This window comes from Corvus kubaryi, unplaced genomic scaffold, assembly GCF_017639235.1.
Source record: "Corvus kubaryi isolate FWS band 111438036 unplaced genomic scaffold, C.kubaryi_AGA036_p1.0 37385, whole genome shotgun sequence".
Taxonomy (NCBI): Eukaryota; Metazoa; Chordata; class Aves; order Passeriformes; family Corvidae; genus Corvus; species Corvus kubaryi.
The window spans coordinates 1,943,426-1,968,501 of NW_024581127.1; the positions used below are offsets into that span (position 1 = coordinate 1,943,426).

The 25,076-nt window shown below is 40.3% G+C and overlaps 1 protein-coding gene across 1 annotated transcript; it reads right to left on the reverse strand.

Annotated features, from left to right (window-relative positions):
- Positions 1-8,253: 8,253 nt before the first annotated feature.
- VCPIP1 (valosin containing protein interacting protein 1) lies at positions 8,254-24,620 on the reverse strand. The gene is made up of 3 exons (XM_042035887.1): positions 21,731-24,620; positions 16,453-16,539; positions 8,254-13,484 (listed from the first exon to the last, which is right to left on the reverse strand). The coding sequence occupies exons 1-3, from the start codon at positions 24,417-24,419 to the stop codon at positions 12,613-12,615; spliced, it is 3,648 nt and encodes a 1,215-aa protein (XP_041891821.1). The 5' UTR covers positions 24,420-24,620; the 3' UTR covers positions 8,254-12,612.
- Between the last annotated feature and the right edge of the window lie 456 nt (positions 24,621-25,076).

The window sequence follows — 25,076 nt, forward strand, 5'->3', positions numbered from 1 at the left end:
ACATCCCCACGGCACTATGGATGTTCCCGGTACATCCCCACTGCATTATGGATGTTCCCGGCACATCCCCACTGCATTATGGATGCTCCCGGTACATCCCCACGGCACTATGGATGTTCCCGGCACATCCCCACGGCACTATGGATGTTCCCGGTACATCCCCACTGCATTATGGATGTTCCCGGTACATCCCCACGGCACTGTCGATGTTCCCGGTACATCCCCACGGCACTGTCGATGTTCCTAGGGCCTGCGGGCGGGAACGCCGGGCTCGCAGCGCCCCCTGCGCGGGCACGCAGGAACTGCAGGCGGCGGCACAGTCCCCAAGGCACGGGAGGGCAAAAACGCGGCAAAACCCACCAAAATCCCAATTTCAACCGCACCACAAACCTACTGTTACAAGGGCGAACTCGTATAATTGCATCTTTCACGAAGAAAACACATTCCTTGAGGGTTCTATTTGTAGTCTTTGCTAATAGGTGTTCAGCACCAACCTATATTCCTTGTGATGCACTTTTAGTATCCAGAGATGACAACGCAGCAGGTTTCCCCACATCAAAGCTCTGGCAGGAGTCTTTGAACTACAAAAGCTGTAATGAAAAAGTAATAAAAACCACCCTGAGACAGGATTTGTGTCATCAGCCTCATACAGTATGAAATGGCATCTTTTAGCACTCATATTTAATTCAAAGTGAAAGGAGTCTGAAATAAAAATACTGTCTAAATAGGTACCTTCTTGTATATTCCCATAGTAACACGTGTGTTCCTAATTTGCAGGAAATAGATCCTGAAAGCATTAGCTGAAGCAAATTGCTAAATTAATAAGTACTGATGGTCCTGTTGTTAAAAAGAATAATAGGCTAAAGATGTAGTTTGTTATGACATCCAGTAAACATTCTCCTTGAAGTACACCAGTAAGCACATACACACCTCACTTTTTTTTTCTTTTTTTTTTTTTCTCCTGCTACTGTCCTGTGTGACGAGGTCTAATGTTTGGCATTTCTTTTGCTCCTACATGATAAAAAAAAAAAGAAGCATGAAGATGCATCCCCCTCTCTCTATCTCTTCTCAGCTTCTAGTAGCTTCACAAAACCAAGCCAGAGGTCTACCTTTCTCTTCAGAGACCTTATAAGAAAGAAGGCACAAACAGACACTGTAGCAGGATACGGACTGTCCCCTCCCATCCCATCAGAGCTGTCACAGCCCACAAGCCACCAGGATCAGTCTTGATAGGCTTCTGATAGGACACTCACCAGCCAGCAATATCTGAGTTCCATTGTGCAAGAACTGCTTTCTGCCTTTGTTTGCCCTTTCCAAGACTCCCTTGTGACAATGGAGAGCTCGGTTCCAGACTAGACCCAAAGAACATGACCAGGTGCAAAGACTTCGCTGCAGGTTCAGGGTGTCAGAGTGAGGCAAATCACTCCTAGGTCACAGACCCTTGAGTCACAGTGGACATACTTCCAGTAGCATTTTTGCCACTTTCCCATTACCTTAGAACTGTTTAGTTGGGTCTCCTGACAAACCAAAACCAAACAACACTTAAATCAGCTGTTGGCATTTGGATCTTGCTTGGGTTTTGCAGTGTTGGCCAAGTACTAATAGCAGTGGGCAACACATTTCCAAAGACAGGACACTTGCTCTTACCCAGATGATTCAGTGGGCAAAATGCCCTGGAAGAGGGAGTGATGGTCCTATCATTTGTTCCATTATTTATTCCTTCTTGTTTAGTTTCCTGCTGATCCACAGGGGAAAAAACTTCTATTAGGCATTCATTATGACCTTAACTAACAGCAGATTGTTCCTGCTGGGAAACAGGTCCCTTCCCGTGCAACACAGATACTTCTAAAAAATTCACCAAGCTGCAGTGGTATGAAGGTACCACACTATAAGGCCATACGTTAAGTCCATATGTGTATTATTTGGCTCATTTTTTACTGCTCCAATCTGGTGAGAGTTCAATCTATTTCCTGATAAAGCCTTTAATGAATAAAAAATACCAGTCATGACCCCACTGCCTATTGTCACAAGGAAATTATAGAAAAACTCTGAAGTCACATGCAGAAGTTTGTAATTCTTTGCTGCTATGCATCAGAATCTCATTGTGAATTCAGGCAGCTAATTCAACATTTCTGTGGACAATAAAGCAGTACATGGATGTTCTCCGAGAGACTTAATATCACTGACTTGAAGTTAAGAATAATCAGTCTGTCTTAAATGTTCTCCCTGTAGGTTGTTTGGAAACCTTACAACAGAGGAACCTAGAGTTTTTGTGAAGATAATTCTCAGCACAAATAATCAACAAGGCATGCAACTGACTTCTTGGTATGAGAGAAGAATCTAGAAAAAATCCTACAAAGTAAACTCAATAATCAGTTTTTTGAATTGTGCAAAACAAGTGGCTTATTTCCTCAGCAAACAGTTTCCCAGCCAGTTGCTGCCAGTCTCACAGAAGTAAGATCTCTAACGTAAAAGAAACACTTGATGATTGCTAAAATAAAGAAAAAGCTCAGTGTAGGTGACTTCACAGGTTTTTTTACCAGGTACTTTCCTTTTAGTAGTCTTCAATACTTTATCACCAGTTGCTCCAATGACTGCAATCTTCAGAGCTCAGCACTGGCTGAAACACCAAATATGTTTGTCAAACCACATGTATCCATCAAGTCTTCAACCCAGCTGCTTGACTTGGTCTCGATTCAATGTCACAGCATTGAATTGTCACTCATTCTGCACCCAAGGTGTTCTTGCTTGCATCATCCTGGTGGGGCTGAGCTTCCTCCCCATGTTTCAAGAAATTCCCAATGAAGAACAAAAGGATATGCAGCAGATACTCTTTTAAATTAAAATAGTTCTTCATATCACAGCACCTTATTATCTGCATCTGTTCTCTCTCAGTACTGAAGATTCCAGCTTGTCATCCGTACTCCAGTCATGCATGTCATAGTCAGTTCAGAGAAGCTGAAGTTCAGAGCAATTTCAACTTGCTGTGTGCCTTCAGAGTCATACTTAGTCTTGTTTATTCTTTTTTCCAACTGCTTGGTATCAAAGATTCTGAAGGACAATATTCTATTCATGGCTGATCACATTTTGTTGGAATTCTCTCTAAATGCTTTTTGTAGCATTTTCTTAAAATGTTAAGTCTTAAAGGATCAACCCCTTCACCCAGAAGAGTTAGCAAGTTCTGGGCACTTTGACTCAACCTATTTAGACAGCCTTTTGGAGAGGGGAAGTACTGTTACTTGTCTAATTCAACCAGCCTGTGTTCAGACCCAGAAGAATTGCATGTACTTCGTGATTTCATGAATTTTACTTTACTGTATTAACATTATTCATGCTAGAGTAGGGAGGGTGGAAACAAAAAGCTTAAAGGCTACCATATCACAAAAATACCAAAATAGTCAAGTGTATCTGGATGGGCTCAGAATTAACTCTGGTGCATTAACCTCCCTGACAATCATGCACACAAAACATCTTGCATGTTTCCAAAGCAGCCTATATCAGCTTATCAAGGAGGCTGTACAACTACTGAAAGAATTCTGAGGTGGCCTTGAAATCAAGCCTTGGACTGAAAAAAACAAGCACAGTTCCCATGCTCAGAATATCAGTAAAGCAGCTCCAGGGATATGGCCCTGCCAGAGACCAACACTAGGATCCTCTAGCACAGAGGGCAAGGAAATGGTGTCATTGCACAGCTCAGACGGATGCTGTCACTTTGAAACAAAGCTCTAAGCCTCACCTCATCTGCTGTGCAAAGTACAATGGCAGCTACACTGATTGACAGTATTCCTTTGATTTGGCAACTACACCTCCTATGGTTTCAATGGCATGAGCATTAACTTAAATGAGGCACTATACAGGCAAATATTAACTTTTAGGGGCTAAAAGCAGTACAGCCTTGAATCAATGGAAGAGAGAAAAAACATTCCTAAGCTTACACTCAGACATCACCTATCATCTTGCTATTAACTCTCGCAAAAATTAGTAATGATACCACTGCTAGCTTAGATTATAATATTAATCTCAGTTAACAACCTTTCTAATTTCTCAAATGCCACTTGTTTATTTTGGAAATTATGGAGGAATAATTTTAATAGCTCTGGTCAGGCATGCAAATGTTTTAAAAAAAGAATTTCACCAACATATTTACAACTTTGGAGACCAAAGGGGACACTTGCAAGTCACTTGCTAATCAGATACTAGCATTACCCCATGGTTTTAGAATTACATCTGAGCAAGTCATCACTAGAAATGCAAGAGAAGTCAACTTAATTCTTAGATTTTTATCAACTCCAGGAGTAAACAATTACTCTTAAAGAAAGGGACTAAAGCAGTCAGAGCCAGACTGAGCCAACCTGACAGTCAGGCAACACTAACACTGTCCTGGCAACAGCCTGAGCTAGATTCAGCCTAAGGTCAATAGTATCCCAGTGATAGATGAAAAGCAGTTGGCTTAACTTTCTACACAAAAATCAAAAGTACTTTATAAAAAGAACAGTGTTTTGACCCCCAGCTTTCCAAACTAGCAGCAAGACTTCCAACACTGATTACAAAAACAGGAATCACACAGACAAATCTGCCAGTATCACAGCCAGCACTCCCAGAGGTGCTGGCCTCTGCTGCTGGCACAACTGTAGTTTACCTCTTTATCCAAGGCAGTGTTGCTCCCATGCCCTGCAGAATTCCAGCAGAAGAGAGATCAGAGGGTGCTTACAAATGCAAAAGACTGCACACCTCCATCCTGGCTCCACTTCTCCAGGTAGAAGAGGTGTCATTGAAAGGTTTGAAAGGTCATTAGTTACTGCAAATGTATTTTCTGAGTTTGTGAAAAGATGCAAGTTTATGAGAGTTTACAATGTAGAACCTCAGGGTTAGGGTTGAAAAGAAACAAAATGTTAAATAAAAAAAAGATTATTTTCACAGTGGCAATAGATACCTGGGACTTTTTGGGCTGCTTGCTTAATAGAGAACTGAGAGTTCAAAGTTTTCAGACTGAGGGAATGGGCTAGCTCAGCTGACCTCAAATGCAGGGAAGAAAACAAATCAAAAAAATACGTTGGTGAATGTGGCAGGGTAAAGTAGTAGTTACGGTTAGGAAAAACAGAGGGACCAAAGAAATAAATACTGGCATTTAGTTTCTTCCATCGTACCATGGCTTGACTTTTCTTAAGTTGAAAACAAAAGAAGCAGGTACTCTTGACCTTTATTTCCTGCATCCCTCTTTGCTGCCTGCAAAAATAATTGCTATTTCCAGCATCTGTCTTAGGAAGCCAGGAAGGGCCTTATTCTAAGACACAGTGGAGAAAAAAGTAGTATTCTTGTATGTGCATTCTTGTATGTGCAATGTTCAGATGTAGGATTTGGTATGAAATGAGCAGCACTTGAGCAGATTTGAACATACAAATAGTTAGAAATAAGAGTTATTTCATTCATCACATGTTTAAGTTAAGCCCTTGCCTTTTCCGTGTGTTTTTTCTCACTGCCACAAAACCTACACCTTCATGGGGCAATGTGCGGTAAGGTCTCACCCTTTCTCTCCCATTGGGTTGAAATGTATATATTTGGCAGCTTCTGCTCCTGGGAGAAGAGAAAGGTGGATCTCAGGGAAATCCCCAGATTTGGAGTGAGCCACTGCAGCTTCTAAAATTGCACCATGGAGATGGAACAACATAAAACATGGTTGCCCTACAGAACTACTAGGTGAATTTTTAGGAACATTGATAAATCCTTATACATCTTCTTCCTTTCTCCTGAAAATGCAGGTAAGTCCTCGCATCTCCCAGGAATCTCCCTTTGTTCCTTTCTGTGCTGTGTAAGGTTTCTGTGCTTGTAATAAGGTTTTCATATACATCAGCCTAATTTGTGTGAAATGTGATCACTAGTTGCCTCTCACTGTCCCTAAGAGGCGCAGTATAAACAGAAGACAATAAACTTACAAAAACACCCGTGGTAAAAAGGATATACAATAAAAGTTCAAATGACAGATGAAAAGCAAACAGGAAAGGCAGCCCAGCATCAGAAGAGACCTCGTGAGGATTTGCAGAGGTGGCACAAGTGCACGTGGGAAAGGAGAATTTAGGATCAGGAGGTACCATCTGGCAAGTATTGCTCTGTATTTACACAACAATGTGACAATCTGAAAGAAACTTCATTTTAAAGAAAAACTTACACACTGACTTGACAAAGTAGCCTATAAAATCAAGTTTTCTTATTCTCAAAGAAGTTGCTTGAAGCATGCCTTAAGGGTTTGTAAGAAGTGATTGTGCATTTCATGCAGCCAGACTCCACAGACTGTTGGCTAATAAGAACCACAGCACCATTTAAACCTTCTTATAATTTCTGGTAACTTCCTTCCATCTGCCATCTTTCTTTTAATTTTTCACTTATTGAATATAAGTTTCCAAACAGCACAGACCCCGTCCAGACCTACAGGATCACTTTAGAAGTAAAATTAGATTTGCCACCAGCAAGACAAGCCACTAGAAGTATTATTTCCAGCAGAAAACAAAATTAGGTAGTCTTTTAAAAATAGAGGTGGATAAAGTCCAAATACAAGTCTCTGCAGCTATCTCACAATCAATGTTTTTCAGTAACAGAACAGAGAATAATAGTCTTTTCTGAAGCCTCTTAAAGTGCCTGCAAGTTACTGCAACAGAGGTCACGCTTACACCAAAGCCTAATTCCCCTGTGTCAACAGATGTTCAGAATAACCCAGTGTACAACAATTTAAGTAATTCAAATCCAAATAATCCATTTCAAACCAGCTGTAGCAACAGGGTTTCTGCAATGTCAGGTTAGCCATCAAGTCTACTGTGAATCCAAACACGTACTTTTCTTTATCTATTTCCCAGTAACAAATGCTCAAAACATCACAGACCTGTAGAAGCCAATATTTATCAAAGCCTCTACATCAAGCAAAGCAACATAATTTCAATTAACTTCTGCAGTCAGCACAAGGTGTTTGAACTGACTGTGTAATAGCAAAAGCACCTTCCGTAACTCACTACACATGCTGATGAATATCCAAGGTTCACTCTCACCCTGGCCCTAGGGATAGGGTTGTATTGAGGAGTCTTACGATGACAGGAAGCTGGGGTTTTACAGCGACGTTACAACAGATTTGCTGTGAACATGCATAAGTAAAAAAAGAGACAAACCAACCAAACAACAAATAACAAGCCAAACTCAACAATTCCAATCCAAAATAAAAATTTAGACAAATATTAAGACTGTACAATTAATTGCAGAAGTAAATGAAAAGACTTTGAAAGCACACTTAACTTTGTTGCTTCATACATTCAGTACTGGTTTTGGCTCAGATTATAAACACTGTATTAATAAAGACGAGCAAATTTCTAGCTTAGCATTAAGCATTTAAGCTTTTGAAATACAAATCTTCTGAAGAATAATTTTCAGTTCTTCATGATATGACATGCAATCAAAATTAACTCTGCATATTTACACCCATCATTTTAAAGAATGCTTTAATGCTAGCACACTTGGAATTAAAGCCTTTCAGTAAATACAGGAAGAAGTAACACAAGAGTTTTGCAGATCAGTTTTATGGCTTCTTTCTAGGCTCAGAAGTTTTGATTCAGGCCAATTTGTGAAACAAAGTACCATATGTAACTGGCGAGAAAAGCATAGAGATAATTTAAATAGTTGCCAATATGTTCATCTTTGAGTATTACCAAATTTTCAAAAGCCTTGTTCTTCCAAATCATACTATTCATACTTCAATATTACATGCACACATTAAAATTTTGCTTTGAAATACATTTTGACCAATGTTTCAGATCACGGATTGCAAGGTATCTTAAATGCTGACTCGGTCAGCATTCTTCTACATCTTCTTGGTGATAACTTTGAAAAAAAGACTCAGGTCATGAATTTTGGTCTCAAATATATGAAACATATATGGTTTAGAAATCTCTCAAAGGTCCTATACATTCAATGAAATATTTAGAACAGGTATGAGGTCAAAATTTTAACTTTTTCCTTAAGGACCTTTTCTTTCAAAAATGTTATTTTTTAAAATAAGCATTACTAAAGGAAAATGGATGACATCACATTTTACTTCCCGAAGAGTTATATCAGTTTTTCAACTTTTGTACTAGTATTCATGTACACAAGTATAATGCAATCTATATGCAAAATGCAGAAATTAATGTATTTTCAACTGACTTATTTTGTATTAAATAAACAAGCTAATGTGTGAAAGGCTAGATAAAAGTTGCACCTTATAAGACCAATGCAGATGTTTTAACTTACAGTTTTAATATAGCAATCAAAGAAAATTCCAAATACTGTACAGTGAAGTGTAGTATAGTACACTATATACTGTTATAATACACTATTGTTACATTACAGATAAAAAAATCAAATATAATTAGTACAGCAATCACAAATAAAACAAACCAAACCTTGCTGGATAACAGCCAGTACTGTGAAGATGGTATAGTTTCTATGCTAATTTGTTTTTAATTCAACATGTAAAGCACTTACTTTTTAAAAAGATTTTTTTCTAAATATATACACTATTTTAATTCCTATTTATACATTTTTTAAATAGCATTCCCTCCTAAAAGTGCACTCCTTCATTTCTTGGCAATAATCCTCATCAAACGTAAAATAATTCTGAAAATACCACTCTTGTTTCAACCTTTTATTGCTCAACCACAGGCATAAGGGCTCAGAGGGAATCCTGCATTCTAAAGATCTTAAGCAACTTCTTCATGAAGCTAAACTGATATCCACAAGCAAAACAAAGAAACCACTCTCTGTTATGGCTTTTTTTAACAAAAGGATTAACTTCATATTACTATTATTATTATTTTACAAAAGCATGTAGATTCTGATATTTAAATATAGGAGCCAAACAAATGTAGAGATAACAGTGGCATCTTCTTAAATCATTCATTTTCCATACTACTCATACCAAGAATCACCCTCCCAACTGTGATCATGAGTTTTGTATACCTGGCATTTTCAGCGCATTGAAAAAGTAGCGTGCAACTCCACTAACCTTGTGACAGTGACAACAGATTCTACTTTATGAATCAAGTCTTTTGGCCTTGCAGAGTTGTTAGCACACAGCCCTGTGGCACTGTGCCTCTGTGACACTGCTAGAGCACTCCATCAGAGGCAACGTTTAGCTTGGTATTTTGTAGCCAGCACAAGACTAGTAAACTATATGAGATTCACAAAGCCAAAAATGCACACAGTCGTTTTGTGACTACAACAGGGAAGACATCCCAAATACATTTCTTTTGATTTCATTTGAAAATCTGCTATTTATTTCCCTTCCTGAAATGCAAACAATTCAGAGAGAAACAGCACCATCAAAAAGTCAACCTTACTAAGCACCCAGCCATTTGAAGTAGTAGAAGTCTTGCATTTCCCTGGAAAACTGATCTGTTCTCCCAAGGTTTCCCACATGCTCATCAGCAATCTAGTTCATTCCCCTTTTTATTTTTGTACTAGGCCTGTATTTTCAGTAATCATCTTCTCTTCAGGTTATACATACTAAGCCATAGCAACATTTAGGATTTTCTAATAATGTGTCTTCTTTGCCATGAGACATAGTGTAGAAGATGGTTGGCCTTCAGACAAGAAAGTAATCAAAGTGGGTACTCAAAACCGAAACCTCTTTCCACAGGCAATTTGGTGGAAAGAATTTGGCTTGCTTGCTTTTATTTTTTGAGCAAAGGGCATCTTTCTTGACATTTGAGAAGTCCTACTGACACATCTTCTCATCCACAACGAGCCAAAGTCTTCCCTGCCCTTGTACCCCATCAGCATTTTCCTGACTCTAACAGGGAATTCTAACAAGCACACTGGTGCTCCTTAGACAGGCACACAGATTTGTCTCAACTCACATTTGCACCCACTGGCAGCAACCAAATGAAACATCTGTTCCAACTTACACTTCAGAGTTCTTTATTTCACTTCTCCTGCACAGTCACACATCTCACTGGCACATAGATGAGTTTAGCTTCACTTGAGAGTATCAAAAGCTGTCTTTCTCAAAACCACTGATATTAAATGCATGAAAAAGCCACGTGAGATAAGAACACTGCAAAGAAATATGCACAATCCTGCCTTCCAGAATTCACACCAGTGGATCTTGTGATTGACACCATTTTACCAGTCCTTTGAGACCATCTTCTTTTAGGAACTGGAGGGTTCTGATCTACACGACTTGAGTGGGCCCGAAATGACACTAATGGTGAGTCAAACAGAGCTATTATCTGTTTCTATGTCTATTTAGATCAGAAGGAAAATGTCAAATTACTGCTGAAATGGGAAGTATGTCAAAACTAAACCAAGCCTTCCCCTTTACACAGTAAAAGGCACACAAGCTTCTGCAGTCTTACCAGAAAGGCATGAAAAAAGTAAGCATTTTTCCTTGAAATAAGAATGATGTGCAATAAATATTTTCATTTATTTCAAACTTGAAATTCTCTCATATACACTGCTTGCTCATCATTTTTCCAGCCAAGGAAGACTTTTTTTAATAAAGAAAAGGTTAAAACTGTCAAAGCAGTGGTTACCTGGTCTAAAATGCAAGAGATCCAGGAGATTCTTCCCCCTCAGCCTCTCCCAATTTAAACTCTTTCTCAGGAACAAGTCATTGCTATAACTTTTCTAACACTGTGACAAAGCACAAGCCTCTACTCAACATTTTCTATATAGATGTAGCCTTCAGCCAGCTAGACTGATTCATGGGAGACTAAATGTTTTCAGAAGTCATGGCAGGCTTCCAGCTGCTGCATGTGCATCCTGTTTCTCATTGAATAAGCCCTGCCAGTTAATCAGTGCATCAGCAAGGTCAGTTCTGGCAAGCCAATTACTTCATACATTCCAAGTTTCCAAATTGCTAAACTTACCAGATAGCAATTTGAGATCTTTACATTTTTCGTTTATCTGTGAAAATGTGATATTTATATTTTACCTCTAAGTAGTGTACGAAATAATAAAATATTTGTACCATCCACATAAAAAGTTAACCAACAGAGGCATTTTTCATTAACAAGAGAGAAGGGCTATTCTTTAAGAGACTTGCTTCATTTCAGTTCTACATACAAAAATAAATCCTTCCTCATGGGACATTTTATCATACTAATGCTTAGAACTGTTTAAGTGATTAGAAATGTAAAAAGTGAGGAGACTTTTCTGAATACAAACATATACAACACAAACCACATTTGTGAACTGGTAAAAACCTACATGTGCACAAACACAGACTTCAGTATTTAAATGCTCTTAATTCCTTTGAAGTTGTACTAACATCTTTTCATCCATTCAATGTTATTTTACCATGAGAAGAAGCAACAATAGTGCATTTAAATGACTATGAAGATAGGAAGCAAAGTGCAGTATCAGAAACACATTCCATCCTTAGGGAGCAAGCACAATGGCTGCTTTTTAAAAACTAGCACTACAGGTCTGTCTGATGAACACACTACTTAAGTGGATACCAGCTCTATTATCACTGATGCAGAGAAATCTGCATCACAAACTGAAGTGAGGCTGAGAGAGGTGGGTAGTCTTTATAGACACTGAAACAGCATGTATTCCTTGTTCCCACAGAGTAAACAGTGAGCTTCTAAAAGTTCAATTATCACCAAACACTTTAGGATAATGTGTGTTAGAGAGTCATTTCCTTCCAATAAATTGTTAATTTGCTTTTAAGAGGACAGCTGTTATTTCATTTTTGCCATTTCTAACCAATGCTAGCAACTAAGTCTTCTAAAAGAAATGGATTTGCCATTGAACATTTGTTCTTACTTGCAATTGCCAACTTCTCTCCCATAATTGTCTCAAAAGTTGCACAACCACCTGACCAGTTTGGTATCTGGGAGGAAATAAAGACATGCTACCAAAAGAGCACCAGAAGTGGTTGTGTTGGCTCAGCCAGCCATTCATAACCACACCACATTCAATATATCATCATATGCTATGTGGTCTTTTTTCTAACTTGCTTCCTAACTGACAATAGGAGAACTTAGACTTTAGTTTACTAAAGTTACACTTATTCCAAGATTTCTGAGATGAGGATATGAATGAAAAAGTTATTACACTGGAGAAGTGCCAGCACAATGTAATTAAGGTACTGAATATGCTGCATTATCAAATTGAGCAGAAGTTTAGTTTCAGTTACTTTTTGAAATTTATGTCTATTTTATGCTTATAGTGTATTTTTTATTGGAATTAAGTACCTGGGACAGAATTAACTTTGCCATGTTTCTAGTTTTGCCTGTTCTAGCCCTTCCAGTAACCTTATGCTAGCATGGTAAGAACCTTGCACAGGCTTAAATTTTAAGACTTTAAAGAAATTAAAAATTACAAAGAATTTTCAAGAACCCACATGTACAGCAGATATTCATCTCAGTGCATTTCCTAATAACTAGTTTACAGGTAACAGAGCCAGCCTGGGCAGCAGTATGGTAATATTGAAAGCTATTGCCAATCACACGCTTATCATGCACTGAATAAGATGATATAATCTTTGACATACATACAAGATTTAATAACTAATCACTTTGTGTGGCCCAGCCAATAAACATTACATTTGAACAGTAATTTCTTCTACCCTTATTAGATTGTAACCTATCAAGAGTGATCCATTGGCTCAGTTGCATTAGTGATTCCTGCATCTTGACTATCCATCTCCTCAAGCTCCTCAACGGAATTTCCCTTTTGTGCTTTAGACCTTGCAGGGAATGTTGTTCCCACAGAATTTACCATGTTACCATCAGTTGATTCAGTATTCAAGAGTTCAGTACCACCTGGTGCAGAAAACGATTCAGGTAAGGCAGCCTGAAAGCTCCCAGTTTTAGCAGTTGAACTCACTGCCTCTACTTTTCTTTGAGATACATCAACTGATGCTGACTGCTCTGTATTCTGATCCCGCAAATGTCTATCCATTGAAGCCTGAATAGAAGAGACCATTTCCTGCAACTTTTTTCTCTGTGCCTCAATCAAAGTGGGGTCAAGCTGCCTGCTGTCTCTCATTGTCACAACTCCTGGAGCAATTCGAATAAGCTCACTGTTACCAGAAGCAGCTGTGAATACAGAAGGCTCAATTTTAGCAGAAGGACTGAAGTCCGTTTCTGTGCTATGCTTTCTTAAAAGTGGTGTTTCCCTGGCTCTTTGATCGTGTTGTTGACTACTAGATGCAGTTCCTAGGGAATGACCCTTTCCTTGAAATGCAGTTATGTTATGTAGTTGTTCAGATTTCTTTTTCACTACTCCACCACTACCCAGCTTCAGCATTCCATGTGAAGGACTTGCTTCCCTGCTTCTTGAAGTAGCTTCTGCTCGCACTTGACTTAAGGCCTCTTTAACCAGCTCTTCAACATCAGGACCGATCGGGAAGTGCCCAGCAGCATCCACACACAGCTCTAATCTGTCTTCTGCTGCATTGTACACAAAGTTTTTACCAGGCAGATGTGGGAAAGTGCAGTGCTTGCCATCAGCCAAACCTATAAAGATAGGAAAAGTTATTCAAAGTGCTAACATATTTTAAGGCATGCTCTGAACACACAGTAATTACTGTATTTAAATTTACTGAATCAAGTATGTAAAATCAAACACTGAAAGTTACTACTGTGGAAGAAAAAGCTTAGGCTTTTATGCCATACAATAGCAACTACAGTACACTGCAAAGATGCTGCTGCCTTCTATTATGACTCTGAAGAGACAGTTCTGTACTATTACAGGATAAAACAACCACACCACTACAACTTGCCGTTCTATCCTTGCAGTAATGTAAAACAAACCAAACCCCATCACTACCACCAACCCACACCTCCCAAAACCACACAAAACCAAACCATCAAAAACCAAAACCAGAAAACTGACAAGAAGCACATTTCAAAACACTGTCTGGAGAAATACTATTTAAGACTCCTTCCATACTACTTAGAACTGTAGTAGGATTTCAGGTTGCATGACTGCTGCTAAGCCTGAGGAACTTTAAATTTGCTATTTAGTCTTCTTTTTGGAGAGGAAATGTTGCTAGATTAACTGAAGTGTTTCAAGCTTACTGTATTTAGTAGACCTGGAGATTATAACTATTAACCTTTACAAAACAAACATAATGCATAATATTTTTTATCTGCTGTTTGTTTAATTGTCCCACTTACAGTTTGACCAATCTGTTAAAACTGAGAGTTCACTAGATCATTTTAAGTTCTGAAGCTTCTGTGTGTCAAAAATTGACATTCATTTCTTACAGTTTATCACCATAAAACACAAAATAACTCTTTCAATTCTGTCCCATGCAGGCTGTGGTAAAAGCAGTAAGGTATCACTTCAGTGATGGTGGCTTTCTGTGAGTTAAAAGCTATCTGCAGATGAAAACTTTGCTGCAGTCATTCTCTTCACTTTAGTTCCATCACCTGTGCATGGAGAGCAACAATGAAAACAACACTGTTTAAAAGGTGCCAGGAACAGGTAAATTGTTGGGATTTTTCCTCTGATTCTCAAAATTTATGAAGAAAACCACCAGAAATTATTCAGAAGGGAAGAATCACAACAAGCAAATTCTATTTCTGTGTTGTCAAATACTATGTTTTCAAAATGAGTATTCTGGGAATCGATGAAAAAGGTCATTCAATAATTTGAGAATTAACTGTTTTCATACTAATGAACTGACTGACCAGTCTCTCTCATCCTCCACAGCTTCTGATTTACACATGCACAATTGCAGAGAACCTACAAATAAGATTTTATTCTGAGAGCTTCAGACACATAGCTCCTTTATTTACATATCCATGGGAGCCAATAACCAAACAGCCAAAATGCAGAACAAAATTTAACCTCAAACAGCTACCTGTCTAACTTAGCCTGAAGAACATCTTTTAAGTACATAATTTAGCAGCTCAATTTTCATTTGCAAAAGAGGGAACTGTAACAATTCCTATGACCGACCAAAACTGCCTCAGAAACTGCAATCCCGAAATCTCAAAGTAAGATCTTAAACAAGATCTATTAAATCAAACTTCAACTGATTAACAGTACCTACACTTCACAGACAGCTTTGTTCCAAAGGTCCAGTATGATAGCTGCATTATTACATTAGAAGATTACAAATTACAAATAGATAAGGAGCTTCTTAAAGTGGAAAGATGAGTCAGATTGTTGCACACTGGAATTGCAAAAGTGTGCTAATGCTGAAATATGAATTGTACCTACCCAGATAGTCTGTATTTGAAATTATTGCACTTCTTTGCATGCAGGCATTTTACACTATCGTCTCCCACAGCATTATTTCTTGGGACAGTCAGCTGGGAAAAATGGCTTTTAAGTCAGACGTTTTCTATGAGTTGAGTTAAAATTCGTTGGATTCATTTCAGGCTTTCAAGTCTGGCTAGCCATTAATTGGTCAAAAATGCCCATTCCATCAGGCACTGTTTAAGCCAATTCACTTTCCACAAACAATACACCAGTCTTTACTGTACAAGCATAGTAAAAGAAGGAAAACTAAAAGGAAACAGATCTGCTATAAGACACTTGCATGCTAACTCTATTATCCAGGCTAATAATTCAGTGAGAGATAATGGGCATTGAGTATACCACACATTTTAATTAATTTCCAGAAATAAGTAAGATAAAGTTAAGGCTGATAAAACCGCCTAAGAAAAAAATCGAACAGCAAGAAAGCAGCAAAGGAACCATTATAGTACCTGAAAGCACAAGAGCTAAACTGTGAATGCAAAGATTTCATCAAGAAAATAAGAGAGAAATTTTTGAGAGAATTTCTTTGAGAGAAAATAATTCCTTTAGTACTTTCTTCTCTAAAGAAACAGTTGCTATTCTTTGTAGGCAGCATTTATAAAGCCACCTAAAAATCAAATAAACTCTGCTTGCTTGGTTATTTTGCACAGAGCCCAAGACTCAGCAACACCAGAACAGGATGGATAGCTTTGCTTTTGAACAATAATCTTAGGAATATGAAAAACAAATTTAATCAACCATTTAAATTTAAAACATACAGTACCCTGTATAAAACATCTACTAAGAAGAACATGAGAAAGATAAAACTCTTTATCCAGTAAGCGTTTTAAAGTATAACAGGAGTAGGTCCTATGATTTTCTTGTTGTTTGATCTTTACAGGAGAAAAAAATTAGAAAAACAAAAAATCAGTTGACTTTTTTTGGTCATACTGTTTTAAAAAAAAAAAAAATAGTTGTTTGTACAATTCAGGGAGTGGAAATTTTAGAAAATAAAGAGGTTTAAGTCCAATGAAGCATCTTTAGTCAGATTCCCTAGTCTTAGTCTGTCTGAGGGAGCATTAGGAGTTCTCTGATCTTTTCGGAATGAAAATTTACCATAGTAATAGAATTTAAAAAAAATATTTATGCTTACAAGTGACTCAATACCAATTTACAATTTTCAGGATTTGAAAACAGAGGAAAGAAGGAATAAAAACAAAACCCAAAAAATACCTGTTGTTTTCTTCATTATGCTGTAGAATACTCCACCCTGCTGAAACAACTGAGGAAGCCCCTTCGCGTAAGACCAAACATCTTCTCCTGGAAAAATGAAACACAATCATTAAAATTTAACAGTTTTATTTTCATATTATAGACAATGGCTGAAAATGTAACTCCTTAAATCAAAAGCTGAGTCCTCGCTCTCCTCTATGCAATAAAGAATTTGAATTTTTATTGCAAATGCACAGAACAGGAGCCCGGGACATTGAGAGACTTTCAGAAAAATAGACCACTATCTGCAGTCAAATATCCTACATGTTCTAATACAAAGGTTCCCAAATTTGATTTGATCCAAAGTGCAGCTTCTGGTTCTTTGCCAGGCCCTAAAAATCAGTCTCCATTCCCTTCCTATCTCTGCTTTCAACATTAAACTAGGAAATTATTAACACGCTTCCAAAATTCAAGCACATATCCTTGCTCATTAAAACTTGAATTCCCTACACCTTCTCAAAAATCAGAGCTCAATTTCACAGCTGCCACACACCAGACTTAACACTGCAGCTGAGACACAAATATCCATCCAGGCAGCTGCATAGAAGGTGTGTCTGTACCTTGCTTTTCTTGAGAGTCGGAAGCAAAATACCAACCATGAGGCCCCGGCAGTCCTGTATAACCAGCATTTTTCAACAATGCCAAAAATGGCATTGAAATGTGGTATCTTTAAAGGTCACAGAGTGAAAAAAAACCAACCTAGACTACATAAGGAAAGGAATATAAGGAACAGAAAAATTGGGTTACAGTGATGGAATATCAGTGACCTAACAGCACCTGCTCAATCAGTTCAGATCTGCGTTTTGCCTATACCATTTCCTTATTTTGCTAACCACTTACCTGCTCCAGAGAAGTGACATGTGCTATGTAGCTGTCTAAGCAATGCAAACAGAAAGTACTGATAAATTCCATTCTCCTGATGCAGAAACAACTACTGCGCATACACATTTTCAGAAAAAAATTGATTTTCCCACTTTCCATCAAATATTATGGAAACATACAGAGATATTTTATATAGAAATTGCCCCCTTCTGTAGGATTGAAATCTCAATAACCACATCTCTCAAATTTCTATTAAGATTGGAGAATGTAAATCTTCAACCATAGTTAACTGGATGTACTACTTGGATAGAGACAGCTGGAATGTGTGAGGCTGTAAAATATAACCCACCAATATGTCTTTGCGTGTTGTTATAAGGAAAATAAAATAAAAGAGCTATTTTTAATAGCTTCCAAATACTGAATATATGGCACATCTAAATCCCTCCTTGCATTTCTTTACTGTATATCTCACAAGATAACTGTGACTTACTCTCCTGTCCCACCTGCCTCAGGTGAGAAAGTATTTCACCCTCATGATAGCAGCATTACATGCTACATTACGCTTGGAAACCCTTCAAGCCACTCTCCAGCATTGTGTTTCCATTCCCTGGCAGGCACAAAAGGCACAGGACTCTGTATGCTCCCCTGCTCGTCTGTTCCCCTGCAACTGTTGCTCACCTCTCCACTACAGGCATTACTCAAGCCCCCATTCTCTTTACAAAGGTACAGTGCACATTCACCACATTCTGTCTTTGGACGTTTTAAAGACAGGAGACCTATACTATCTGATTAATTTTGAAAGCATTCCATCAAATCATATATGCTCAGGCTCATCGCATTTGCACATCAAGCTCACAAATTTGGCCTTCACTTCCAAGAAGAACACCCAAGTAACAAACCAACTACTCTTCTTTCTTATATTCCATGATCTACTGAAGGAAGTCTTCTGTCACTGCTAACTGTATCCTTATTCTCATTTACAGTTTGAAATGCACATCCCCATACACAGTGTCTCCAGAGCATCACTACTGTGCCTCTTCCAAGTTTTCCTGATGGTTTAAACACTGCCCACCAGAATCAAAATAATAACCACTGCACTGAGAAGTAACAATACAGCTGTCAGTTCACTGAAGCCTGAAGAAGCCACAGACAGCAGGACTCCATACTGAGGACTCCTTTACTGCTGCATCAAGCAATAGATTATTATTTGAAGGGCTCCCTTTCATTCCACAAGACAACCACTGGACTTCTAGGAGAAGCCCAATTTTAGACATTACTGACACTTTTCAAGGAAAGATTCTCTATTTGCCAAGGGCATGATTTTTCAAGCCTTGCACAAGGGAAGCATAACTGTTTATATAGCCTTCTATGCAACACTAACAAGGACTACATGCAGGAAAGCATGGAGAACAGGGCTCACAATACAAAAGCATCAGCCACGAAAAGAAATACAAACTAAAAATCCTGTTTTGATAGACATCTCCCACTGGAAGACCAAAAAAGCCCACAGTTACAACTGGACTTTCCCAGATCAGAAGAACTAGTATGTGTGACTCAACTAAAACAACATTTGAGGTTTGCACATTTTTGGTTTTAGTTGAGTTTTACTGTTTGTTTTGGTTTGTTTGCCATGGCAGTGAAATGTTTATAGGTCACAACTTAATTTGGATAATCATTTAGATTAAAAACTCCCTCAAGACACTACATTTATCAAAGAGATTATGTTCTCTGCGCTGTTCCTACTCCAGTACACACTTCCTCAGACCAGACCCCAACCCCCAAACATTAAGGTATGGTAACAAATCAAGACTGTCCTACCCACAAACATGCCTTGTTTGCTGGTACAAGTTAGCCTGCACCTGCTGTAAGCCCAAAGACTGTCATTTCAGAGAGCAGAGAGAACACCCAAAGTGCAACACAAATAAAAAACTCAATTGATAAACATGTTATAGAAAACTACAGCTGGCTTCAAAGCAAGCTGTTTAATTCCAAGAAAATCCTGGTATCAAATAATACATTTAATTTAAACTTGTCTTTTTTGATTCCTTGTGCATGGATGAATTAATCAACGAAAAAAAACCCAAGCAAAATACATTCATATCTGGCTTGCATGTATTCAGAGTGCCTCTGCATGGGTGTAATTAAATCTGGTTTAAAATACAACATTTTAAATATGTTAATGTAAAATTCCAATTCCTTTAGTAATCTCCCTACAGAATTCTGTATTTTGAGCTAAACAAAAAAAAGAAGAGAAAGCTTTACAAAAAGTCATGCATAATATGTTAAGTGGTCCAGAAATTACAGTATTTAATTTCCCAGGGCTTGTTTTTAAATTATATACAGAAAAATTAAAGAACACGATCTAAAATTCTAATAAGTAGCTGAAACCAGAAAAGACAAATTATAGTAGCTGAAATAAGAAAGAAATATTTCAGCCTACAGGAGATTCTGTAGGAAAGAAAATCTTCTAAGCACACAGAATCAATAATTATGGATGTTTGAAGACACACTTCCACTATAGGCACTGGGGAAAAGTGTGTCTGGCCCAGTGAGCTATCTCAACAGCATCGCCCCTCTACACATTCTAATCTGACTGTATTACAGGAATGCTTTTAGCAGAACAAAGTCACAAAGCTGGCTCTCAGACTTTTGCAGCAGTTTTTAGCAGTACAGAAATGTCATTGAGAAAAACTAAGGCTTCTTGTCCCAAAAAGACTGAATATGCCACCTTGAGGAACTGCCACTCTTAAGAAAGTGCAAGGACTTAGGAAGTTTGTTAATCTGTTGAAAAAATCATAATCGTGAACAGTCTAGTAACAAGGTTTTTTCCACAAGTATTTTTAAAGGAAAATGAAGACCCAATCAGAAGAGTGATAATATAATAATAGCATCTTATTCAGTAGCTGAACAAGGTTTTGTAACTGGTTGGTTCATCACTTGCTGCTGCTTTTACTTCTATTAGTAATGCACGACGGACGCAGCCAGAGAAGGGTGAGGTAAATTCTATTCTAACCTGTGCTCTTAAAGCAGAATCTAACAGTAATGATGGCAAAGACAAAAAGTCATTCTTGCATACAAGATCAACTTACAGTTTATGGATAAGCACCTGTAAAATAATGACACACCTTAATGCTGAAGTAGCCAAGATATTTTTAAAGCAAGCCAAAGTTTTTTGAAGCCAATAACTATAGTTTCAGCAGTATGTCCTGCAGACAGGAAAGCACTCTGTTAAGCTTCATCTCAAAATTAAGACAACTTTTAAACCTAACATTTTCCTGCACTTTGGAACTGGGATGTAAATGTCAGTGTGACAAGGTGAGTAGTGACTCAGCACACTATCTTGCAAAAGACACAGGAGTAAACAATCACACTTGGAAAAGAATCAAAGTTCTGCTTGATGAACTTCTGACATACCACTCTGTGATTACGTAATTGTTTCGTTTCTGAAACATCACATGCTTTAGCCACACCAAATCCCTCCAGCAAAAGAGAAGGCAACCACAAAAAAAAACAAACCTGTAAACATGACTATTCAACTGGTTCGTAGAGCTGAATGTATGATAATTACAGTTCTACTTCCTGCCAGAAAGCAGCAGTAACTGTGAAACCTGATGAACAAACTACACAAATGGGGGTCCAAGTCTCCTGAGTTCAAAAAGGCAAATAAAAAACACAGGCACCTGAGAAAAGTCCTTTTGTCTTGAATTATTAACAGTCAGATTTACATGACTAATAATTTATAAGTATAGCTCTGCAACCCTATGTCCAACCTTTGAAATTCAGATCCATGTTTAGATTCTTTCAGTTTCTCCTGCGCTTATATTCTGAAACAATACTTTTCTCAGCCCTTTAAAAAGACCAGATCTTCACTTAAAATTAACAGATTACCTACGTAGAAAATGTCAAGTTGATTTGCTTAAACCAAGACAACTCCCTGTGGGGCCAAATATCAGGACTTCATCCTACTACAAAGGTGAATTTGTTCCTCAAACTTCCAATGAGCAGACACTCAGCATCCCCTTCTCACCTCTGTTCTGAATGTATTTCCTGAAACCTGAGGGAGATGTAGGAAAAAAGAGACTATGTAGCTTTCACACATACACTTCAGATGTGTGCCTCATGAGAGGCAGGAAAAAGAGAGAGACAGGACGGCAGAGGCAATGCAATCACTTCTAAACAGCAATTTTTAAAAGAGGACTTAATAGCAAAGGAAGAACAAGTATCTCATATACCTCATACATGCATTTCTAAAAGTCACTGACAGCATATTAAATGTTCTTCTAGTAAAGGAATAAGGGAATTAACCTGAGTAACCATGATTTAAGAAAAAAGGAAATGTGTATGTAACTGCAGTTTGCAAAATGTTATCTTCTACTTAAAAACACAATTTTGAAGAATAACACAAAGTCAGCCTTACCCATGAGCGTTGCCAGAAGACAGAGTGAATACATCTCCTTGTCGACTTGCTCTTGCAGATCCTTCGATGAGATCTTACTGGTCACAGCAACATCTTCGTGCTTCACAGCATGAGCTGAGTGCGCTGAGGCAGCCTGCCTGCCTTCCTCCTTGCCCTTCAGGATTTCTATGGCAATCCTGTCACCGTGCTGCAAAGGAACAGGCTCATTCTCCATGCCTTCTTTGGGAGGCAGAAGCTCTTTCGGAGGAAAGCCGTAGCGAATACATTGCAAATATGGGGGAATATTAAATTCTCTCGCTATGCCTTCCTGGAGCTCCAAGAAGGTGGTAGTGCACTTCAAGGTAAGCATTGACTGCCTCCCATCATTGGTGGTTATTCGAATTTTCTTTTCTTTTGCGGATGTTGGAGAATACGGGGTTTTGGTTGGTGTAGCAGGTGCGGACGAGGGCCCCTCACGAACAGCCCCAGGAGAAGCAGTCCTGGGTTGCCCTTTATGCTCTTGTTTCAATTTTTCACTTTTCCGTTTCTGCATTACGGAAGCCTGGTCCACAATGTTCTGCTGAATAGTTCTTTCAGCTTTGCTCATATTCAACTCCTCCTTGTGCAAAGTTTTAGCCTTCTGTCCAGTCAAAATTATTTTGGTTGGAAGTTGTGACTCTAACTCTTGTCCTTGCTGTACATCATCAGCTCTTTGAGCATGAGCACCATCGATATTTACAGGGGTATAATCATCAGGGTTCTTTTTGGCAGTTTGATGCAGTATTGTGTTGACAACTTTCTGAACAAGAATCTCACTACCAAATTCACCAGGGAAGTGCTTGGTAACAAGTTTCATGGCGACATCATACACATTGCTGTTCAAAGAGGTGTCACTTTCGTACTGGAACCAGTAGACAGTCTCTCTCACCACTCTTCCACCCCACTCTAGAGTTATAGGAAAAGCTTCAGGCAGATTGTCATATTCTTTACCTTCCCAGTAGTGCTTGAATCCACAGCCACATTTGCCACCTGTAGACCTAGTATTAGTTCTGTCTCCATCAATATACAAAACAGACCCATCTTCTCTGACACGACGCATTAAGTTACCGTGGCACCAGTTACAAACAGTCAAATTACTCAGGCCATAGTCTGGTACCAGCACATCCTTCACAGGGTTGTAAGAACACACCAAACTGTTCAGGGGAAAGCTGTAATTTTTGTCAGGCCTTAGCTGGCCGTGGGTACTTTTTGCCAGGTTATACAGCTTCCCCCCAGGAGCCAGCCACTCTGGTGGAACGTGATGCTCTGAAAGAGCCCCACAGATGAGGCACCTGTGAAGGCGGTTGTCCATCACTGCTTTTTTGGCAGCTGCAGTGACCTCTTCGGGCTGGACCCCTATTACACCAGTCCTTCTGTAGAAATATTGATGCACATCAGCTACAAGACTGGGGTGGATACCGTGTTTACTCATGAAAACCTCCTCCATCGCAGCAACAAGTCTCATCAAGTACTTATCCTGTAAACTTCTGTCTCCTCCAATAATACAACCACCATCCTCCTCTAACATGATATACTTTTTGATGAGGTCTTGAGGAACTCCCCAGGCTTTAGGAAGTAGCTTCCTAGGCAGCTTAGGTAAAGCAGCACCTTTTATTCCAACAAGAGGAATATAATGGTTACGTCCTGAGCTACTCCACGCAATGCAGATCGGCTTGTTCAACATGCCATCTTTTCCCATGCATTTTTCCAGAGGTATCAGACCAGGGAGGAACGTTGCTGAATAATCTCCAGAGCTTCGCATTCCGCTCAAGGAGTCTAACAGGATGATAGGCCGGTGAAGCACATTGGCAAGACCAAAGATGTGAATATTTCTAAGGCCCATTGGCACACCTTCTGGTGGAACAAACAAAGGGTCACATTCATTGATAATATCCTCCCACTCTGCAGCATCAATAAAGTCATGGAAAAGCGCCTTGTAGTGGCTTAGATTCTCCTCAAAATGCTTCTTGAGATTCTCTCTGAGAGCATGCCAGAAGAGTTCCCTGCCAACAAGGGCTCGTGAGACTGCATGGACAAGGCAGTGGCCATCTCCATCCACGTGAACAGGAATGAGGCACTCTTGACTGTTGTTGGCCTTCTTGATGTCCTCCAGGGTGTCGTGCAGGTATATGAGGCTGCCGGAGCGGTCCTTCCCATAACCCATGGTTTCGACGTGCTCTGGCTCGATGAGGAAGGCGCGGTCGCCCAGGAGGGAGCAGTCAAATATGTCTCCCTGGTTCATCTCCGTGAGGAGCTTGGCTTTGCCAGTCTGCTTGTCCATCCCATAGCGGGCCAGGATGGGGGCCAGGAGCTTGCAGTGGTAGTTGGAGAGGCCATTGACTTTGACGAGCTCAGTGTTCCTGCGGGGCGGGCCGGCGCCGCTGACGCCCAGCAGCGCATTCCGCAGCAGGTTGTGCAGCACCAGGTCGGGGTCCGTCACCTCCTCCACGGCCAGCAGCTGCCGCTGCTCGTGGCGCCGCCCGCAGTCCGTGCACTCGATGCTGCCGCTGCCCTGCGGCCCGTGCGCCGGGAAGAACAGCCGCGCCTGGCATTTGGGATCGGGGCAGGTGCCCGAGAAGATGCGCCGGTCTCGCTTCTTGGAGGCGGACGGAGGCGGCGGCTGCGGCTGCTGCTGAGGGGACGGCGGCGGCGGCTGCTGGGGCTGGGACATCGCTCCGCCCGGGCTTCACCCGCACCCGCTCCTCCGCCGCCCTCACAGGCGCATTCCCTGCGCGCCGGACAACGACCGCCGCCTCTCAGACGCCGCCGGTGCCGGTGCCGCCCGTGCGGTACCGAGCGCCGCTCGCCACCCCCCGTCCGACGCGGAAGCCGTCGCCGCTCTCACCGCCCCTCGGCCGCCTCAGTGCCCGCAGCGCCGCGGCCTCGCGCACTTCCACGCCGGCGGCGCACGCGCGGTGCCGCAGGGGCGGACGGGAGTGGTAGTTTTACCCGCGGCAGAAGCCGGGATGGGGAAGGAATCGGAGTACCCAGCGGAGACTACAGGGACCGTGGTGCCATGCGGCGGACGGGGGGGTGGGAAGGGCGGGAGAGGGGCGAGCCCCGGCGGGGTTGCTGGGATGTGTAGTCCGCGAGCGGGTGGGCCGGGTGGGACGCGCAGGGCACTCGGCGGTGCTTGTTGCGCTTCCTGCGGGAGCGCTGGGGGTAGGAGTAGGGTCTGAGGTGACACCCCACATGTGCTTTCCTGCTCTGTCCCGCTCAGGTGTTGGTCTGAGGTGACACCCCACGTGTAGATTCCCCCTCTGTGCCCCGCGGGTGCTGGTTTGAGGCGACACTCTTACGTATATCCCTCCTCTGCCCCCCTCGGGGG